The following is a 20,764-nucleotide window of genomic DNA, read 5'->3' on the forward strand; positions in this document are numbered from 1 at the left end:
AGGACCCCTTCCTGACAAACATTTCTAAAACCTGATTCTCCTCATTATTGACAACCATACACACCCACAATTACCACAGTAAATCATTTTATGGTGGCAAAATAATATTCAACGGTGTTTAGCAAACCAAATGTTAGTGGGTGACTGTGGTTCAGTGTCAGAGGCTTACCACACAGCTCAAACAAAAAGTCTCCAAAAAGAATGACCCCAAAATGCACAATGATACTTGTTTTTCACAAACAAAACATAATTTGGCAAAACTTATTTAGATGACAACACCTTTCTGAACTAATGTGATGAGTGTGCCTGTTTTTCTCCAGAGAGATGGTCAGTCTGTGGTTGCACTGCATTAATACCAGTTTACCACTCAAATATAGCAATAAGCAACAAAAAGGTGACCAGTCCTGCTTTGCAAAGGACTTTCTACTGTCCGGCAACATGTGTTGCTGGTTTTTAGTAACTTTTGAACCATTTGAGCTATACACAAATTATTTTTTGTTAAAATCATCAGATTATGCAGCAGATGATGGATGAGTGGAAAATCGGTAAATCTGTATTTATGTGAAAATCGCTGCACAATCACATCGTTCCAGTGACCCTGGGTATCATGGCCGTAATGTATGGGCTGCAACTTTAGTGCACGGCATTCGTGGAGAACTGTACTATATTTCATGGGATGCTGACAGCTTGGCTTTTACAAACTGCATGGAACTGAAGTTTGCTGAGCATCATTCATCATAATTAAAACATACTATTTACAGTCTTTAATGATGAACTGTAAGTTCAAAATATGATGCTTTCTTTAATTGTAGGGGAGAAAGTGGTGCTTAATCTTCTTTCCAACTTTTTCTAAAACGTTTTTTATTTTTAACTAAATGAAAACAAATGCTTCTATTTTAGCAAAAACAGACTCCTGGTTATATTAGTTTGCTGCGGTTGTTGACTTCAGCTTTCAGGTCCTTCATCGCCAGTTAGCTACATATAAAATAACGGGCAGCTTAAATGAAAAATAAATTTAAAAAGTTGTTACTCTGTGGGAAATGTACTATAGCGCATTATGAAACCTCTTTTAGTTAATGCACTGCACTGGTTGCACTGTGTTTGTAACCAGAGGGCCACATAATTAAATGTTGGTTGAGGCAGTGGAGAACAATGAAGTGAGTATTTTTAGTGCTACGAGACACAGCCTGTGACAGAAAGCGCAGTGAACATGTAAGTCATTATTTTATATTTGCATTACACTCAGTATAAAATAGACTACCACAAAATGTGCAAAACATTTTGCCATAAAATTGTGCTTCCAAATTATAGATTTTAGTAATACCCAGACCATAGCAATACAATTTATTTTAAATAATTGTCCCTTCAACACCTTCTCAGGGGTAGTAAACACTATGTAAATACAAATACAATTAAAAGCATATACTTCACAGTTCAGTTGTTAAGTCTCTTTACTACCACTCAAAAATAATATATCTATGTCATCACCAAGCTACCAGTGATTCGATCTATTATAGCCAGTACTGCTCCAAAAAATCCTTTACATTTGTAGATTACCCTTTACATTTACAGATTGAGGGGTAGCGCATATTTTCATTTATTTCAGAGAAAGCAGGCACTCTGGCAATAACGCTTGTTTAGATGTCTGACTCCCTCGGTTTCACTTAACAGGAGACTCACTGAATGACATTTCAGGTGAAGCAGCTCTTTTTCCTAAACTAAGACATTTTAGGTTTGAGGCAGAAGTGAGGCTGCAGAATGGCCACCCCCTTACAATGACTCCATACCCACCCTGGGGGTTGTGACCCACAGATTGAAGACTTCTGGGTTCGACCAATGGCAAGCACCCCTCCCATCACCTTTTGTGTGTTTGATATCACTGTTTTTGTGTTGGTGTAATACCCTAAGTGTTCAAGGTTATGCCCAGACGTGGATCCTGTGGGCCTTGTGCCACTGATACCATGCTACATCTGACTGAAATGCCCTAGTAAGTGCGACACAGGTCCTGTATTGCTTGTGTTTTGGATCGAGGAGGACCAGACCTGGCAGTTATGGCTGAACTGTTCCCACTGGAACAGGATCAAGACTGATTTGCATATAACTGGGTCCAAACTAAGATGGCATTGTGGAAAAAATAACAGGGGATTGGAAGGCTACCTCCAGCGATTTCCAGTGGTTAGACTTATTGCAAGCATTCTTCCCATCACACTGTGTGTGTTTGACATATGTTAGGAGACACATCTGGGGTAAAAATTTGAGTGTGGAGAGAGGAATGGAATTTTGTTAAACACTTTGCAGTACTGATTTCACTGCAGTAATGTCTGCGGACTTGTATAGGTGTAAGAGTCCAGAACATAAACAGCAAGGAGGCCTCAGGCAGAAGATGGAACCGAAAGGATGAAGCCCCATCCCCCTCCGAACGCCTCCCCCACCCCTCCTGACTCGTAGGAAGGACCCTCGTGGGAAGGAAGTGCAAGGCGGCCTTGTACTGAGATTTATAGCCAGGAAAACTGGCCATTCCCCTCGAGCAAAGGTGCAGGCTGGGCTGGATTCCGCGTAACAGGGGACTGTATGATGCAGGCGAGCGACTGGCACACCACCACATCATTACACTAGCAAGGAAACCACTAATTGTCATCCTATTGATAACTGTTACTACGATAATAAACAATATCAGTAATAGTACCTCAATCTTTTTCGTTACTAGCATTGCTGGTATTATATACTGTAGCTGTTGTGCTTTTGTTTTTATTACTGCAATTATGTTTTACTATTAATGCGATCAATTATTTTATCACTTCTATAGCTATCGCCGTTGTTACCGTGACCAGCACAAACGTGACGAGTTCGGCTTGGTCCAGGCCACTGGGCTGGATGGCGGTGCGTGCCACGGCCATGTGTGTACCCTCTGCGGCTGCCGGGTCAGGGCGCCCGTCTCCGTGCAGGAGCAGCGGTGCGGCGCGGTGGTGGGGTACAACCTGGTGCTCGTCTTTAACAGTCTTTTTTTACACTTTCTGTCATTCGTACCTAGGTTTTCAATACTAAAGCGCTCTTCGGGTTTTACACACACCAAGTCCCCTCTCACGTATGCAAAGTTCAGAATAGATCAACTTAGAAAAGATGCAGAGACACCTGGAGCCGAATGTGAGCGACATGCCAGGGAGGGAAAGTGCGCTCAGTGCATCCGGCCCTCGCGGTAAAGGGATGATTTTGGGGACACAGTTGATCCAAGAGGGCCGTCACCGCTCCCCGAATACCACTCTAAAGGTCCCACCGCGGATATCACGTGATTCAAAAATTACACCCTCGCTGATTGCGCCAAATCATCGTGAGTTACAATTACACACAACACGCGATTGTCGCCGATAAATAACAAACGGGGATGGGATCTTGTGGTTGTTTAACAACGGAGCTCCTTCTCCTCTGACACGCTTTCTTAGCGGGGGGGCGGGCGGGGGGGGGAAGCTTTCAAGGTGCTGCAGGCCGCATGCGGCCGCCCACATGCCGTTCTGGAAGGGCGAAGCAACCCCAGACGAAAAGAGGCTCACCATAAAAAATACACCGGAGACCATTTAGTGTTGTGCTCTAGAAAAAAAAGGTTAAACGTAGGAAGATATCAGTAATAACAAAAATAGCAATGTGATAATAATAATAAGAAGAATAGCATTAATGGTAATAATAATAGTAACAATAATAGTATGAGTAATAATAATAATATTAACAGTGACTTAAAAAAAGTGATACTAAAATATTTATGATGAAACAGATAGTGATAACAATAATATCAATAATCAAGATAACCAATAATAATCACCACCGACGCCGTTATTGCTAATATTAGTAGTAATGTTGTGTTTAATATGTGCATTAGCAGTTATAATTGTTGTTGTTGTTATTTTGTTGAGGTTGTGTTGCTATCATTTTCTTAGTTATTTATTGGATTTATAAATACGCAGAAGAAAGGCGCCAGTAAACCTGATAGTAATAATACCCCTGTTGGTCACAAACCTGCACGGTGCGACAAAAAATCACACCCTGGAAACAACAAAAAACTTCTGCAGAGTTGTACCGAGCGGCTTGTCGCGTGCTCGTATCATCAGTCCTTCCTGCGCTCGGGCCTTCCCACGGGCTGTCATTTAGTGCTCCCTTCACATGTGTGCTGTCATCGCCTTGCTCGCTGTTTCACAGGTGTGAACTCTGTGCTCTGAGTAGACAACATGTGTGTATTCATTTTGTTTTGTGTAATTAACCTGTGACATCTTGCCACTTAATGAGGGTTTCCTAAGTGGGCTGGGATTCAATGTGTCACCTCAGTTACACAGGCATAAAGTGGGGGTAACATGAATTTCCCCCATGTATGTAACCTTTACATGGAACACACGGATATATACCAATCTACAACACAAAGAAGCTATTCATCCTTTCAGAGGCAGCAACTGGGTAGTTTGCAAATGTTTTACAAATGCATGGGAGGAGAGGTTTAGGGAGTGAAACCCAAGAGTGGACATGCTTGCGGACTCTTGGCAGGCCATGCTTCATTCATTCACACAATCTACGCTTCCCGCCGAATTCCTTTTCATTCAAGTATTGGCCGTGCACTGAGATGACGTTAATGTGTCTGTGCGGCGTCGTACTCTGGGGTTACTCAGTGGCCTAACGCAACTGGAAGGGGCTTCCTCCACAGAACATGGAGGGCCCCCCTCCCGACTCTCTCAGGCCAGGTGCTGGGCTGAGGGCCCTACTGGGAGCTCGCTCCCTCCCCAACGCCGAGGGTGCTGCGAGAGCATTTGTTACACCCCTGGGGTTACTGAATGTGGGGTGCCGGTGGGGAGCAGGCACGTGTCAGAGCGCAGGTGGTTGTTAAACTCCTCATTGCACACCAGCGGCCGCGGCCCATCTGTGCTGCTAAAGAAGCGCCTAGCACAGCTTTAACACCAAAGTGAGCAGGGCAGATCCCACTGTCGTGAGAATACTTCATCGTGACAACACAGCCCACACGCAGTTCCCAATCCGACATAGAGCGGTCATGCAGGTGAAGGTTCAGGGGCCTGAAGGCGGGTGCACGTGTGGAGGCCACTGGGGAGGAGCGCTGTCACTGCTTTGCTCACTTGTACTTGTGATACATACATGTTCCTATGAATTGAGCATGGGCTTTTGAGTCACCAACAAGTGACTTTTGCAGAGGGTCCTACTGGGGATGACAGTGCAACACAAGGTGGTAAGGATACTCAGTTGCTTAACGAAACTCGAGCCTCCCACAGCCTCACCCCTGGCAAAGTAGATGGAGTGATGCCCAAGCACGCCCCCCCCCCCCCCCACCCAACCCCCTGAACTCACTCAGGACAGCATACTGCGCTGAAGTGCCCCACTGGAGCTCGCCCGCTGCACGCTGGGGCTGCCGGGGCCTCAGTTACGGCACTAATCAAACGTTATTTGCATTGCTTTCACCGCGTGAGCAAAGCTACTGCGCAGTCCACGGCGCTCCTGGCAGGTGGGCATGTTATGGTGTAAAGCGCTGTAATCCCTTAAATAGTGTCCAGGCGCTTAATAAACACAGGGAGGGAAGCGTCCTAATCAGAGCACAGAAACAGGGCTGTCTAGCAACTGGGCCTCAGCAGGACAGGTCCGTTCTAGTAACTGAAAAGCAAAGTCTTCAAAGCACTTCTGGGCACGGGGTGTCCGTTGTGGGGAGTCCGGGTCTGGGTGCAGTGGATCTGAGCTGGCGGAGGCCCGTGAACCATAGGCTCCCACAGTGCTGGGTACCTAGCTGAAGACATGGTGTGCTAAAGCTCTCGTGCCCTAGGTTCCATGGTGGTCCTGGACCCACAAGACGGGCTTCCACTGGATGAAGGGATGGCACCATGGGGCGAAGTCTGAGGATGGAGCCCCCCTGTGGTTGATATGGATGCAGCAAGTGCTTCTGAAAGGGGGTGCACTGCCATTGAGGATCTGCATCTTGGAATCCATTAGGCCAGACTGCTGAACATCCAAGCCCCAGGCAATGCACAGCCATGGTCTAGGCAGTTTTAAAGATTCAAAAGACTAAGGAGTGTAACTTTCAAGGATGAAATAGCGGAAGACAAGACAGCCCCAGTCACCGGGCAGCAGTCGACATTCACTTCGAAGACCAGGGATATTAAACTTCAAGGCAGGCCCGCCAGACTTCCAGTGGCCTGTCAGCATAAACCAAGAGAACTGACAGCATAAACTCTGAGAATAGGGTAAATGGCAACAAAACTGAACTCCCAAGGACCAGTCAGTGTACAATCCGATGACCTTCAAGAACCCGGAAGAATGAACTCCAAGGGCCAATCGGTTTACACCTAAAATGACTAGACAGACCAAATGTCACAGACCTGGTGGTTCAAATGACATGAACCACCAGCAGGCAACTCACACTCCGCGATCCATGTTAGTATAACTTAATAGGACAGGCAGTGCAAACTCCGAGGACCATATACCGCTGAAATGTCACAGAAGTAGCAGTTAAACATTTAGTGCAAGGTGGCTTTGACCCAGTGAACCGGTTAGGATAAATCCTTACAGCTGGCAGCTTAAACCTGAAGAACCAGGCCTTTTAAACTACGAGTGCCAGGCAGACTAGACAAGGAAACTTAAATTTAAACGAGCAGATTAAAGCTGAAGGACCAGGCTGCGTCAAACTGCAGCCATCTGACTTCTTAATGTTAACAGAGGGGTCACTTATACGTGAAAACCTATGTTTTTTTTTTTTTTAAATAGGAGGCAGCTTTCACCTAATGGCACAGGTGACTGTAATTGCAAACACCGAGAGGCATAAGCTCCAAGGATCCGGGAGCCCAAGTGACTTCTACTCCAAGGGCGAGGCTAGGCCGCCTCTGAAACCTGGGGTTGGGCAGGCTGCGGAGAGGGTGTGCAGGGACCTGACCCGTTTCTGTACAGTACACATCTGCTAATACATCGCAAAGCCTCATTTATACACGAAGTATCCTATGGCGTCTGGAATATTGAGGTGCTCTTTTGAAAGTTCACTTGTGTGAGTTTGAGGCTCGGGCCATGACTGGCTGCAAATGGCGCCAAGGACTGCGAGACACTTCCGTCCACGTGCAGAGGTTTCTGGAACATCCCCCGCCGGGCCCCAGCTCGGATTTGCGAAACGTATTTTGAGGGGCGATGCGCGTCTGTCTGGATGAAACGGTCAAGACACCGAGCACCCAAAACATTTCTATTGTCGGAATGTGTTTCAAATACTCTGAGTTAAATGTTCATAACGCTGTGATGAAAGCTGACAATGACGTAGTAGTTACAATGAGGCTGTGCGTGCTAAGGCCCGGGGCACGGGGCTGAGAGCCGCACTGATCGCCCTTTCCCTCTGGACCCCCTCTTCACGACAGCCCCCCGCAGTCCTGCACCGAAAGTGGGCGCAAGGGTTCTCTCGAGAAGGGAGGGCACGTTCAACTACAGGTCAATACTTTCAGGTGACCCGGGCCTTTTAAAGTGTATCTTGGCAGTGGTGGTGGCCGAGGTCAGGAAGGCGACAAACTTCGTTACCGCAGAATCACACACGTTGTTGAAGTGGAGATGCCAGGATTAGGAAGAGAGGCTCCAAGTTCATGGTCAAGTTACCTTCAGGAAGACCCAGTTCTCCCGGTGCCTTTCTACACAGAAATAATTATCATCCGCAATACTATTCATGTAGCGCTTCGTATAGCAGTTTTCAGTTGTCTACACGCTGAGAATTCCAGGTACTTGTCATTATCCAGTTTAACGGTGCTCGCGTGGCTCACTCAGCCCCACACCTGATCCCCTCCCCCGCCCCGGAGTGCTCAGTTCACGCCGTTGAAAGCGGTGTCTCGCGCACTGCGCAGCTGTGACCAGGTTATAACTGTCAGTGGCAGATATTTGTTAAAAGGCACCCTTGGGCCCCCTGGGTTATTTTGACATTGCCTGTTAGGCCATTATTGTGTTTATCAAGTTAGAAGGATAATGAGCCGCAAAAAGCTACACAAAGTCGAATGTGTTGTTGCACGTGCGTGTTGAAAGCTGTCGTTGTTTCAGGCAGCGGTCTGTGGGTCTCGGGGAGAGGGTTCTGCAGTGCAAGCAGTTGTTTGGTTGGAAAGTGTAGTGACGCCATAGGATTTGTCACAGGTATAACACCCCCACCCCGCATACGCATGCCGTGCTCTTCGATGTCGGTTGTCTGTTGGAAGTCGTTAATTGTTGTTTGCAATTTTTGAGAGTTGGACATTTCGAAATCTTTGCGTCAGGACACCCCCCTAATAAATGCACTATCTAGTAATTAGTTGGATATAGGCGCTTTTCAGTCCGGTATGCCGCATGTCTGTGGGATTTCTGCTGGGATTTGTACATACATACCCACAGACAAAGACACAACACACGTGCACTCTCGCTCGTCTCGGTGTTCAAAGGTCTTAGAAATTTTGGTTATTTATAAATTTTGCAAAATATTGTTTTTTAAATGCCCCAAGGTATCCGCACTTCTCTTCATGTCCCCTGTATCTTAAACCACTCTCATCACCTGATTATCATGTGTTTTAGTAATCCAGAATAATTGTTGGTCGGTATGAAGCTTGCCCCCTCCCCCATCTCCAATCTCACTGACCTGGCCAGGCCCGCGGGGTTCAAACCTGCATTTTTAATTCTGAAACTAACGTTACGATTGTGGTAAATAACGGCGGTGAAACCAGACTGAAATCGGGTCTGTGTTGTCAGACAGAGCATCAGAAAACTAGGGACAGCCGTGTGGGGAGAAAACACTCACTGCCAGAGGAGGCGCCTCGATTCCACCGAGGTTCAAATAACAGGAGCGCGAACACTGCAGATAAGAAATGGATAACACCGCCAAGATGCCCTCGCGGGTGAAGTACCCTGTACAAATAAACATAACATATAACGGGACATAAAATCACATCAGTGGGCAAGAATCGGTTCAACAGGTGGGCGAGGGGGCTGGATTAGGACGAATGGACGGAATACAGATAAAATCAAGAAGTGTCATGCCCAAGGGTGAAGAGTCATTGTAATAAACGCCTGCAGAGTTCTGCACTCGATTAAAATGGAAAACGTGTCAGTAATGAACTATCGGTCTGAAATAACGAATCACATTCATGGAATACGTCACCCACATCAAGAACGAAATTGTTCACCTACAAACGCAGAATAAATTATTTGTATGTCTTGCAAATATAGGTTATTGCTTGGAATTTTGCTATTCAATTTAAGTAAAACCGTTGACCAAAACATCACAACTTATTCTCTGTTCATCCTGCGGTCATGCCAAAAATATCTTCACCTTCAATGGTATTATATCGTGCAGGCCAAATTTATATTAAAACCTGAACACCTCTTAAACCACGAGTCAAACACCCAAGAAAGCTGACTGAGTTTTATCAATGTCCGAATTAAACACAGTTTGCTCCTTTTGTATGAAGAACTGTCACAGTCCTTCTTTTAACTGTACTCTTATCAGCTAGACTCCAAACCCGTCAAACTATATTTTAACAGCCCTTTTATACTGAGTAATGATGTTGGTTGTCACTTGTCCCCCGAGTTGGTACAAAACACACCTGTGCCTCGATGCTGATCTTGTATGTATTACAGTGCTTCCACTGGGTGTCCAATGTCATCACCGTTTTACTTGGATTTTAGCCATTAGTGTGGAATATGGATTCTATTTAGTTGTTTTATGGCGCTACTTAGACGGCAGTGTTTTTATGTGGTGATTGCAATGATTTTTATTAATTGTGCAAATAAAGAAAATCTAATGAAAACACTTAATATAACGACTGCTCCTTGAGACACTAAAATTGATACGTAAAAATTAAGAAGTAATAGAAGTATTTGCTCGTATATTTTATTTTCCTGTCATTTCTGTCCTTAAGAGCCCCGACGCCGGCAGTTCTTGCTTAGGCGCCTGATACAAATCCCGAATAGAATTCGATTATTTCGGAGAATGTAGCGAGGGCACTTCCGGCCCAGTGTGTGAACTACGAGGTTGCAAGCAGAAGATATGGGTTGAAATCCCGGCTTCCCCTTACTTCTCACGCTGTTTGATCCTCAACGGATCTCTCCGGATTGCCCTCTTCACACCCATCTCGGGTTTACATTGTCGGCGTTTATAAACAAGCCGTGTCCTGGGATTAAAACACTATTTAAAACATCTGACGTGCATTTCCAGAATCAAACTCGCAAGTGCACCACTGGGAGCGCGCGCAAGAAGTGAATTTTTAATTTTTAAAAATGATAGCTGGATACAGGCCTCATAGTAAAACTATTTATATACAATTTTAATCTTTTAAATTAAAAATGGCGGCTACCTGGCTTCAAATCGTAATTTATTACTGAAGCCCGAATGGTAAAACAGTAAAACAAACGAGGATTACTGAAATGTAGATGGCAGGCATGTCCTGCCACGAGAACCAGGCACCCCGGATACAAGCTCTGCATCCTGTTGGGTGCATTTTGGACGCAGAGTTTCTTTCTCGCCGGGCACGTTGTGAATGTCTGGTTCACACAGCTCATCTATGGGTTCTCGGCTGGTCTGTAAGAGGACGGAACCTCTGAGACGGACCGCGTGCCACTAGGGTGTGGGCTCATGCCGAGGATGACCAAAATGTGAAACCTAAAACCGGGACATATCGCCAAAATATAAGAAGGACTACAATTTTACTTCAATCTTGCGCACAGAATGACAGCGCTCACCAGCGTAGACTTACAGAATTGGCACTAAAAATATAAATAAAGTGCAATTTTTAAAGCTAGTCCTATGCGTGTTGTTCCAATTGCTATCTTATAACAGATCTCAACTATCCATGCTCTGGAAAACATAAAGAGGCACCCCTCCCCATTTTCAGTCGAATCTCTCTAAAAACTGGGACATGAGCTAAGTTCCCATCAATCTGCCGGGAAAGCTGGTGAAAAACTGGGACTGTCCCGGAAAATACAGGACGCCTGGACACATGCCCCGCTGCCGCATCTGTGCGTGTGCCCTGTCCTGTCACTGGCGCCTTAAAGGGCCAGCAGGGAGTGAAGTGTCCTAGTGTCACGGGGATGACATAGCTGCCTAAATCACAGGTCAAAATACTATAAACGTCATATAGCTTATAACTCAGACGAAATGAGAGGAAAACCTAATATAACGCAGCATAATATATGCCATCACTACATATAACACGTAAAATATATGACATGGCATAACATACATGACAAATATCATGACAACATATTGACACGATATAGCACGACTCAACGTGGTATTTTATTTTGTTGGTTTTTGTATGGCACTTTCTGTCCAAAGCCCTGAGCATGACATAACAGACACCATTAAATACAACATACCGAGACATGATACATAGCATGTCACGACACAGCACAGTGTGAACTTATATATGGCAAGTAACATATTATCGTGACATGATACAACATGACATAACATTAAACATGACATAGCATGTAACGTTTGGCATGATACATCACAACATGATATAATTTATTTACCATATAATGTAAAATTTGACACAACATGCACAAAATATGTGCCATGGCCCAGCGCAAAATGGCATACTTCTTAACAGTATGTATCATTTAGCCAAGCACACGCATGTAAAATTGGTACAAAAGCATGTCATACAGCGGGTATTCCGTGTAGGTCCGGGAAGGCCAGATGTACATAATATCCCGGTAACATAAACTTAGACACAATCTAAATTGAAATTAATGACATAGTGGGTTTCATGCACACCTTGCAGGGACTCGGCCCGACTCGGCTTATGCTGGATCCCCTTGATATGTAATATAACATCACATGTAACTCACATGACACAACAAAACGTGACATCTAGCATGATTTAGCTAGCATGTGATATACTTAAAATATTACACAACACAGCATGGCTTAATATATTGCATAACAACATAAAAGAAGAGGCGAATTCTACTAAACACACAAGAAATCAAGAGCACAATCTTAACACAACTAAAGCATAACATTTTTTTTTTACTAAGCTTCTAATGACTAATCTTGGGTTCCGAAGTTGCGCTACTCGTCGCAAAAGCGTGTCAATGTCTAGCCAGGGGTCGTAAGTGCTATATAAATGCATTTACAATTTACACTGAATTCAGTATGGTTTAAAGGTGCGTTTTGGCCCTCACTCCTCACATGTACATTTAGACCATGGAGGGACATGTTACATCGGAGGTGGAAATGATTAAAAAGCTGTTCGTATTTACATGGTCCTTAGATGATATGCGGTCTCTGCACTTAAAAGGCAGCAGAATTACTCATTTGCGGGGCCGATATAAAACGAGTAAACTTAATGTGCCTGAAAAGAGCATGGCTTTGTGAATGCGCGAGTGCAGTGCGGACCTGGACCCCACTCGTGTGATCTTGTGACACCCGATCCCGCTCCCAGGCACAGAAGGATTCAGTCCGACGCCACGCGTTGCTACTGTAGCTACAGTCATGTGCGCTCTTATTCTGGGGGCTCCCCCGCGCGCAGTTTGGGCTCCTCTGGCGGCTGCAGGGTGCCGAGAAGCTTCTGTTCTCACAGGCTCTGGCTACTGCGGCCCGGGCAGTGATGAACAACTCGACGCACAGACGGCCGGACAGTGGGGGCTGAGACGTGTTGGGATCTACCAGAAGATCTCCGCGGGACCCTTCGTGGTGCTGTGTACCAGTGAACTCTGAATAAAACCAAACTTGACAAGGGTGCCAGCAGCCCCTCGAAGCTAGAGAGCGACGTTGTGTCCATATGTGTGAGTGGGAGCTGACGTCACAGCAGATCCCTGACAGAGATCTCTCGGGCGTATCTGACACCCCAGATCATCATCCAATGCAAGTGTGACACAAAGGATCTCTTGGGTCAACTCTGACATCACAGCAGATCACTGACAGATCTCTCGGAAGATCATTCTGGCACCACAACAAATCGCTGACAGAGATCTCTCTGGCATATCGAACACCCCAGCTCATCATCCAATGTAAGTGTTGCACAAAGGATCTATTGGGTCAAATCTGACACCACAGCAGATCCCTCACAGAGATCTCTCTGACATATCTGACACCGCAGCTCATCATCCAATGTAAGTGTGACACAAAGGATATTTAGGGTCAAATCCGGGTCAGCTGTGACACCACAGCAGATCCCTGACAGCGATCTCGCAGGGGCATATCAGGTACCACAGCAGATCGCTGATGACACTACAGCACATTATCTAAACCAAGCCTCACCACAGACGATCTGTTGGCTCAAATCTGGATAAATCTGACATCATAGCAGATTTCAGACAGATATCTCTTGGATCCAATATGACGTCACAGCATATCCTTGGCAGAGGTCCTTTGGGGGCACATATGACACCACTGCGCATTATCTGGACCACGTGTGACGTACAAGATCCCTTCGATCAAGTTTGTCTTTATAGCAGAACCCCCCAGATCGCTCGTGATCGTGGAGAATCCATTTGATCATGTCTGACACCGTAGGAGATCCTCAGGACTACATCTGATCCTAGACCATCCCTGGGTGCACAGCTAGCCCTGTGACATTTCTCATCTGACCCCTAGTTGAAGAACACTTGGACCTCATCTTCACTAGTGCACATCCTGTATCACTTCTGACCTCAGAAGATTCCTTTGATCCGAACTGCTAAAACAGAAACTATAATCTTAAAAGGCCACTGGAGCGCATCTACCACCACGAGGGTCCTCCAGTTAATTTCTGATCACTAATCGCTACTTAGACAACACCTGACGCCACATCCTGACGCAACACTCTGCTTGCGGCTTGCGTACCTCCCATTGTAACTTCCTCCAACCACAGCTCAGGGACAGTGGGCACTATACATCACCTCAGACTGGGCCAGCCATGGCACCCGCGAGCCACACCTTCCTCATGCTGGTCCCTTTGACACCGCCCTCAGGCCTGGCACAGGGGCTCATTACATCTCACCTCTGGCTGCGCCCCTCTCCTCCGGCCCTCAATCCTGGCAAAGAGTGCACTACAGGTCACACCTGACCGTGCCCTTCCTCAAACTGCCATGGCACAGTGCGTACTACATCTCGCATCTAAGTGTATCTCTCTCCCTCAGCCCTCAGTCATGGCACAATGCGCACTACAATTCATCCCTGACCGAGTCTCCCCGCACCCCAGCCCTGGCACAATGAGCATTATGCCTCATCTCTGGCTGTGCCTTTCTACTCCGGCCCCCAGTACTGGCGCAGAGCGCACTACACCTTACATCTGGATGTACCTCCCTCCCTCAGCCTTCAATCCGGCCACAGAGCGCACTACAGCTCACACCTGACGGTGCCCTTCCTCAAAATGCCTAGGCACAGTGCGTACTACATTTCTCATCCGGGTGTACCTCGCTCTCCCCAGCCCTCAACCCTGGCACAGTGGCGCCGCAGCTCATCCCTGACCGTGCCTTGTTCCCCCAGCCTTAGCACAATGAGCATTACGTCTCACCTCTGGCTGTGCCCCTCTGCCCTGGATTTCCATACTGGCGCAGTGCACGCCACAGCTCAACACCGACCGTGCCCTTCCTCCAACAGCCTTTGCACAGTGCGCATTATACCTCACATTATATTGTACCCCACTGCAAGGGTCCTCAATCCTGGCGCACTACAGCTCACCCCTGACTGTGTCCTTGTGTCCTTCTGCAACCCCTCTAACCCCCCCCCCCTCCTTCGGGCCCGGCCCTTCATTCATGAGTCCCATTCTGCCCCCCAGCCTCTTGGCCGTAGCCGGGTCTCCTTTGCGAAGTCAAGCTTCGTGTCCCTGCACCGCTAGGCGGGACATGTTGTCATGGACTCGCGCACAGAGCAGCAGATCTCGAGCTGCGACACAACAAGTGATCATAGAGTGGAGGTTTGTTCCACCCCAGACGCGGCCCAGGCCGCCAGAATAGGTGCAGCGCGCGCTGGCCTGTGAGCGCTCTAAGGTGTGTGGTGAACTGCGCGTGGGTGCAGATCACCTCTGTATCATGCACAAGGTGGTGCGGTGCACGGCAAGCAGATGTCGTGTTGCACTTAGTCCTTCTCCCTGGAGTGCGCTCAGTGAGTTTTAGAGTTTGCAGCTCCCTCTGCTTTTGTGTGGTGTGTAAGAACAGCTGATTGGTGCAGAGGAGCCCAAACACAGCGGCTATAGTCGCACTTGTGCTGGGGTTAGTGTTGCTAGATCTGTGTTATTTTAATACTTTTGGTGCACTTTATATCTGACAGTTGGACACATGAAGGCCTTGCATGGACAATTCCACTCCTGGATTAGGCTACTGAGAAGGCTGGCCGTTTTTGGGACCCAGGACAGGGGTCACATGTTTCTAACCCCTGTGTAGCCAACCTGGCAGGTACATGGGGCAGAAAGGGGGGTGGGGGCGGGAAGGGGGTCTAGTGAGGGTGGCCCAGATTAAACCCGTTATATGGATGTTATAGGAGGATACGGACATGTTAGCTCACTGACAAGGTTGCCGTCTTAGTATATCACATTTAAAGGTCGTGAAAGTAGGTTTGAACTGTCACGCAGTTACAATTGGCCAAAAATTCAAATATGGTATGGACTCTAGCAATGTTGACCTCGAAATGATCTGCCAGACGTAAATATATACATTTCTTGTAGAATTAAAGTAAGTTGATTTGTCAAATGTTATGTCAATCTCGGACTCTTAGGCTAATGGTTTGAGAAGTGTAATGTGCTTGGAGAAGTTAACCTATGTTTTTGTAAATAGATACAACTCGTAATTTCAAAAATGTTTGTGTTGGGTATCTTTTTGGAGAGAGCAGGAGTCAATGTCTTGTGGTAAACACCTTCAGAGGCAACGTGCAATTCAACATTAAATGTCACATGCAGAGTTACACTTCACGAAAACAACACTCGAGCCACACACCACAGCTTTCAAACAACTACCTTTCCCTGAAGTACTTCTGCCTGGTGCTTCCTGCTAATGCTGAGGATCACACAACTGTGACCTATGTATAGGGGCGTAGATCCAGGAGGGGGGTGGGGGGGTATTATGCAGCAAACAGTTGGGCACAAGTGGTTTCAGTCGGGTGATGTGAAGAGTCTGTCAGATTTCACCTGGGATTTTTACATGCCCACACTGCCAAAAACATACACATACTCTTGTCTATGTTTTGAAGGATTTAAAAAATGTTAATTAGTTAAAAAAAATATTGTATTTAAGTACCTCTAACAATTGCATGCCTCTCTTTTCACTGCCCCTTCAGCCCCCTCTGCTTCTCATATATTATCTTAACATAATGTCCTAGCATGATTTTTGGGAAATTTGAAGTTCAGCAAACCCCCCCCCCCCCCACCACCCCCACCCTCTCCTCAATGATACTGACCAAGCTACACCCCTGCCTATGTTGCCATTACCAGAATGTAGGCTGCGACACTCACAAGTGGGTTTGGGGGGGATATATTGGTATTATGAGTCACAACTTCCATAATAGCAATCTGTGGCAGTGGTGTAACAAAGCCCCCCGCAACCCCTGCACTGCGGGAAGGGGGGGCGATCTCCAGGGGGCCCCCTAAGCACAGTACACTGTGCACCGGCGGCAGGCCCCTGACTGGGTCCAGGAGCACAGGGGTCCCCCACAAGTACTTTGCAGGTGTCCACTTTAAGTTTCGTTATGCCACTGTACTGTTATGCGCGCATGCCATGGTCCGGTTTGTAGAGACGTTTTAATGCGTGGGCAGTGTGGGCTCTGGCCCAGGACCCCAGCCTTTCAGGGGGTCCCTGATGTAGCCAGCTGTGTTCTGCAGAGTCTTGCCCTGGTTACCTGAATCATTTTTAAACAGACTCTTTTAAATGCAGTTTTCCTTTTAATTTATTTTTAATGTGGGTGACGTGTGAGAGTCTATTACAGACATTTTGCCGAGAAATTATGTGTTTATGTTTCATGAAGCATCAATGAATAAGTTTCTTTAAGATCAAAACCGGACCTCTCTTACAAGAAATGGGATGGTGTCACAGGGATTATTTGAAGTGATGTTAGTGAGGTGCTGCTGTGTTACAATATTGAAAGCACACCACAATCCCTGAATATTAGATGGTGATACATTTAGAATGTGGACGCCTGTGCCTATGCACTGTCAGTGACCTAGCCAAAGAAGACACAAAAGATCGGAAATTTGATCATAAACTCAACGCCATCCAGAACAGGGGCCCCCAAAATCCATTTAGCCCAGGGGCCCCCAAAATCCTTATAATGTCCCTGCCGGTTTGAAGTTCATTCGCAGACTGGAGTCTGTTTAGGTTTGTGATCTACTTACACAATACTGTGGATCTATGTGATTTTACTTTCCTACGGAATAAAATCATGTATATCAAGTACTTGCTTTGGACTTGGTAGCAAAACAAGATGTGTTAAGATTCAATGTCCGACAGAGCATTTTGGGCAGCTCTCTGTAGCTTAATTTGTTAGAAGTATTTTTCGGATTCAGCACATTCTATTTTCACGAGGATTTCTAATCCACTGTGATAATCGTATAAACCATGCATTGTGCATTGCTGTACAGTGTCTGCTTGGGAGTGAAGTGCGCAGCCAAAAAAGAAGATGTCGCTTTGCAGCCTGAGTTCAGTACTTCTATTATAGACAGAGCCCCTGGAATTAAGCAATTCAGCGGCCATTGTGCTTTCTGTATTATGATGAATCTGAGTCATTTGCCACATAATCCATCACCTGCTGTGTAGTTTAAAGATTTCATTATAATAATAGTTTCTATCTGAAATGGATCGAACGTTACCAAAAGAAACAGCAACGTGTGTTGCGGGGAGTGGGAGGCCCTACACAAAAGTTGGCTAGTCACCTTCCAGTGCCTATTTGATTGTTAGACTGTTCCTAATGTGGTGGAATCTTTGACTAGGTGTACAAAATGGACAAAATAATGATGTAATATTGTCACAAATTGTACTGCACTACTCCACGTAATTGGCCTTTTCTTGCCGCATAATGTATCCAACCTTGCCGCAAAGTGTGGTCCTTACCTGTCGCATAATTCTACGGACCCTAAAAGCATAGGCATGTAAAGAGACGGAGGACGTAGCACCGAAATAACTCTAAACTGAACTAAAAACAGAAAATATAGGGTATCTGCTGCCTTCTTCTCAAAGTAGAAAAAACTCAGTAAGTTAAACAGGGAAGACGTGTTCTTCAGAAAACTAGTTAACACACTCATATGTAATTTACTTTCACACTGATCACACAGGCACCTTCACATACATTTACCTCACATCTTGGATTCAACCACAAAACACGAACTATGGAAATACACACATCACGTAATCTGAAAAAAACAATCACATGAACTGTGCAAATACATGCATCACGTTAATTTTGCTATCACGTGCCTCTCGCAAATTGTGCAAACACAAGATTCGCTCGACACTCTGTCGCCATTAACGCAAACTGTAAACGCTAATGCGAAACATAGGTCTCACGCACTCATCACGCGACTTGACTTGAGCAATTACGTTCAACACAGGAACTGTGAATCGCACTAATGACACATTGTGGTGTCACCTTTTCACATTCTTCCGAAGAACTGCGCAAACACACGCATAGCACGAATTGTGCTGTCACGCGCACCGCATAACCCTTGCAACACTATCACTGATGTTTGCTCCAGCACTGGTCATGCATGCTGCGCTGTCATTCACAAATTGTTTTTGAGGACTTATCGTGTGAACTCTCAAAATACACTGGTCAGAAGAATTATGCCGAAAAAGTGCGGCGAGACACTCATCACACAAATCGCGCTCCCTCATTTGCCACAAGGATTGTGCAACTGCCATTCCCACTTATCACAAGATGTGTGCACTTGCAGAGACAATGTATGAACGTTCGCCACATGTGTCATAATGCCTGCACTCACATTCACCAGACAGGTGGCCCGTGCAGCCCAATGATTTCAAATTCACCAGTATAGTGAAGCGTGTACTCACATTCACCAGACAGGTGGCACGTGCACTTCAATGATTACATATTCGCCAGTGTGGTGAAGCGTGCACTCGACATTCACCTGACAAGAGGCCGGAGCATCTTGATGATTGCAAACTCACTAGTGTAGTGAAGCGTGCACTCACATTCACCAGACAGGTGCCACGTGCACTTCAGTGATTACACACTCATACAACATGTGCTAAGTCATTCCGTGGATTACGCACGCACCACAAGGATGGCGCTGTCACTTAGGTCACTTCCACACATCCACCATACAGTGTATGCGCTTAGCACAAAGCCCGGCACTTCCACCAGTATTGTGTGTTCACACTCACCCTGGTTCCTTATGGCCTGCGGGTTCTCCAGGCAGTTCGGCAGGTACGGGCCGTTGGAGAACATCCGGACCTGGGCTGCGGGGGGCTGGCTCGGCTGCGGGGCCCTGCTGGGCGGGGGGGCCCCGAAGGCCCCGTACCTGCACGCCTCGGCGGTGCCCGTGATCTGGCTGGAGAAGTGCACGGTCACTTTGGCGCTGAGGCACTGGTCCTCGTGCAGGCTGCCCCCGCCCCAGCTGGGCTCCTGCTTGATGTAAGAGTGGGGAGCCAGGGGGCCGTAGGGGGCCCCTGGAGAGAAGTCCAGCATGGGGGCCCACTGGGACCCCCCGCCCATGGGCATGCTGCAGCTGCCCCCGCCCGCCAGCGTGGACACCGGGGGCAGCAGGGCGCTCATGTCCCTTACGTCGGAGCCCATGGGGTCTGGCAGTGCCCAGCGGGGCAAAGGATCTCCCCGGCTGAAGCTGTCTGCTGCGGGCGGCGCCTCCCCCGGAGCGTCCCTGGCGAGACTCTCTTCAGTCCAGTGGCCGATGGTCCACGGATCCCCTGGTGTCCACCACCTCTCTGCGGGGAGTCCGAACAGAGGGTCCCGGTGTGCCTGCGGAAAGGGCCCAGGAGAGCCCGGGCAACTCCTCCCGGTGTGCTGCGGCAGATGATCCACAGCTGCCCGGGCAGGGGACCGCAGGGTGTCCGGCTGTGGTTCCAGGGATGTCAGAGCAGAGGTCCGAGCGACGTCCGACAGAGGGTCGAGCTGTGCCGGGATAGAGGTCTATGAGTGTCTGGGCAGAGCGTCCAGGGGTGTCAGGGCAAAGACTCTGGGGTGTCTTGTTAACGGGGCACGAGATGGCAGATTGTTCAGGGATGTCAGGGCACGAGTCCAGCGGTACCTGGTTAATGTGTATCGGGGTGTCTGGGGACGGGTCCACTCCAGCCTGGGCGCAGGATCTCGGCAGGATGGCGTCAGACTTGCTGTCAGCTGAGATGGTCAGACTCCCGTGGATCAACAGGCGGTGTTGGGGGGCGGGGTGTGCAGGTACCCCCCGCTGTGAATCCTGTTCCAGAATCTACTGCGGGAGAGGCAGCGGCTGCTGGGAGGACCGCCCTGCTGAGGGAGCTGCCCGGATCTCTTCACCTCCCGTGTGTCTCCCCCGATCCCTGCAAAGCTCAAATACAGGCCGAGTCAGGGAGGAGGAGTTAGGGCCTCTGCGCGCTGTGTCTCATCCCATTTCTACAGGGGCTCGGGCACTTGGAGAGCAGCACCAGGCAGGGGGTGGGGCTCGGGGGTCTCCATCCATCTCGCGTGAAGGGTCTGTCCGCTGACCGCTTTCTGTAAAGCTCCCCTCGCTGCGCCCGAGGGGTCCAGCCTGCGCTATTCTGTAGTGTGCGCTTCTACTGCGCAGTCCCTTTACGCAGGAGGGAACACTGGTGTGTGGTGACCGAGGTGGCAACACGAGGGCACCGATTAGGGAGCCTTTCTCTGAGTGGGAGAGTG

The 20,764-nt window shown here is 47.6% G+C and overlaps 1 protein-coding gene across 5 annotated transcripts in view; it reads right to left on the reverse strand.

Annotated features, from left to right (window-relative positions):
* The window catches only part of WT1 (WT1 transcription factor), a 212,430-nt gene extending 191,986 nt beyond the window's left edge, over positions 1-20,444 (reverse strand). For 2 of the 5 annotated variants that reach the window (XM_069223507.1, XM_069223508.1), the window contains exon 1: positions 19,279-19,831. In XM_069223507.1, coding sequence (XP_069079608.1) covers positions 19,279-19,690 — 412 coding nt within the window. In that variant the 5' untranslated portion in view covers positions 19,691-19,831. Of the gene's footprint in view, positions 1-19,278 lie in introns of all 5 variants that reach the window. The other 3 variants (XM_069223510.1, XM_069223509.1, XM_069223506.1) reach the window with 3 other exon arrangements.
* Positions 20,445-20,764: the final 320 nt, after the last annotated feature.

The sequence above is a fragment of the Pleurodeles waltl genome, chromosome 3_1 (genome assembly GCF_031143425.1).
Source record: "Pleurodeles waltl isolate 20211129_DDA chromosome 3_1, aPleWal1.hap1.20221129, whole genome shotgun sequence".
NCBI classification, from domain to species: Eukaryota; Metazoa; Chordata; class Amphibia; order Caudata; family Salamandridae; genus Pleurodeles; species Pleurodeles waltl.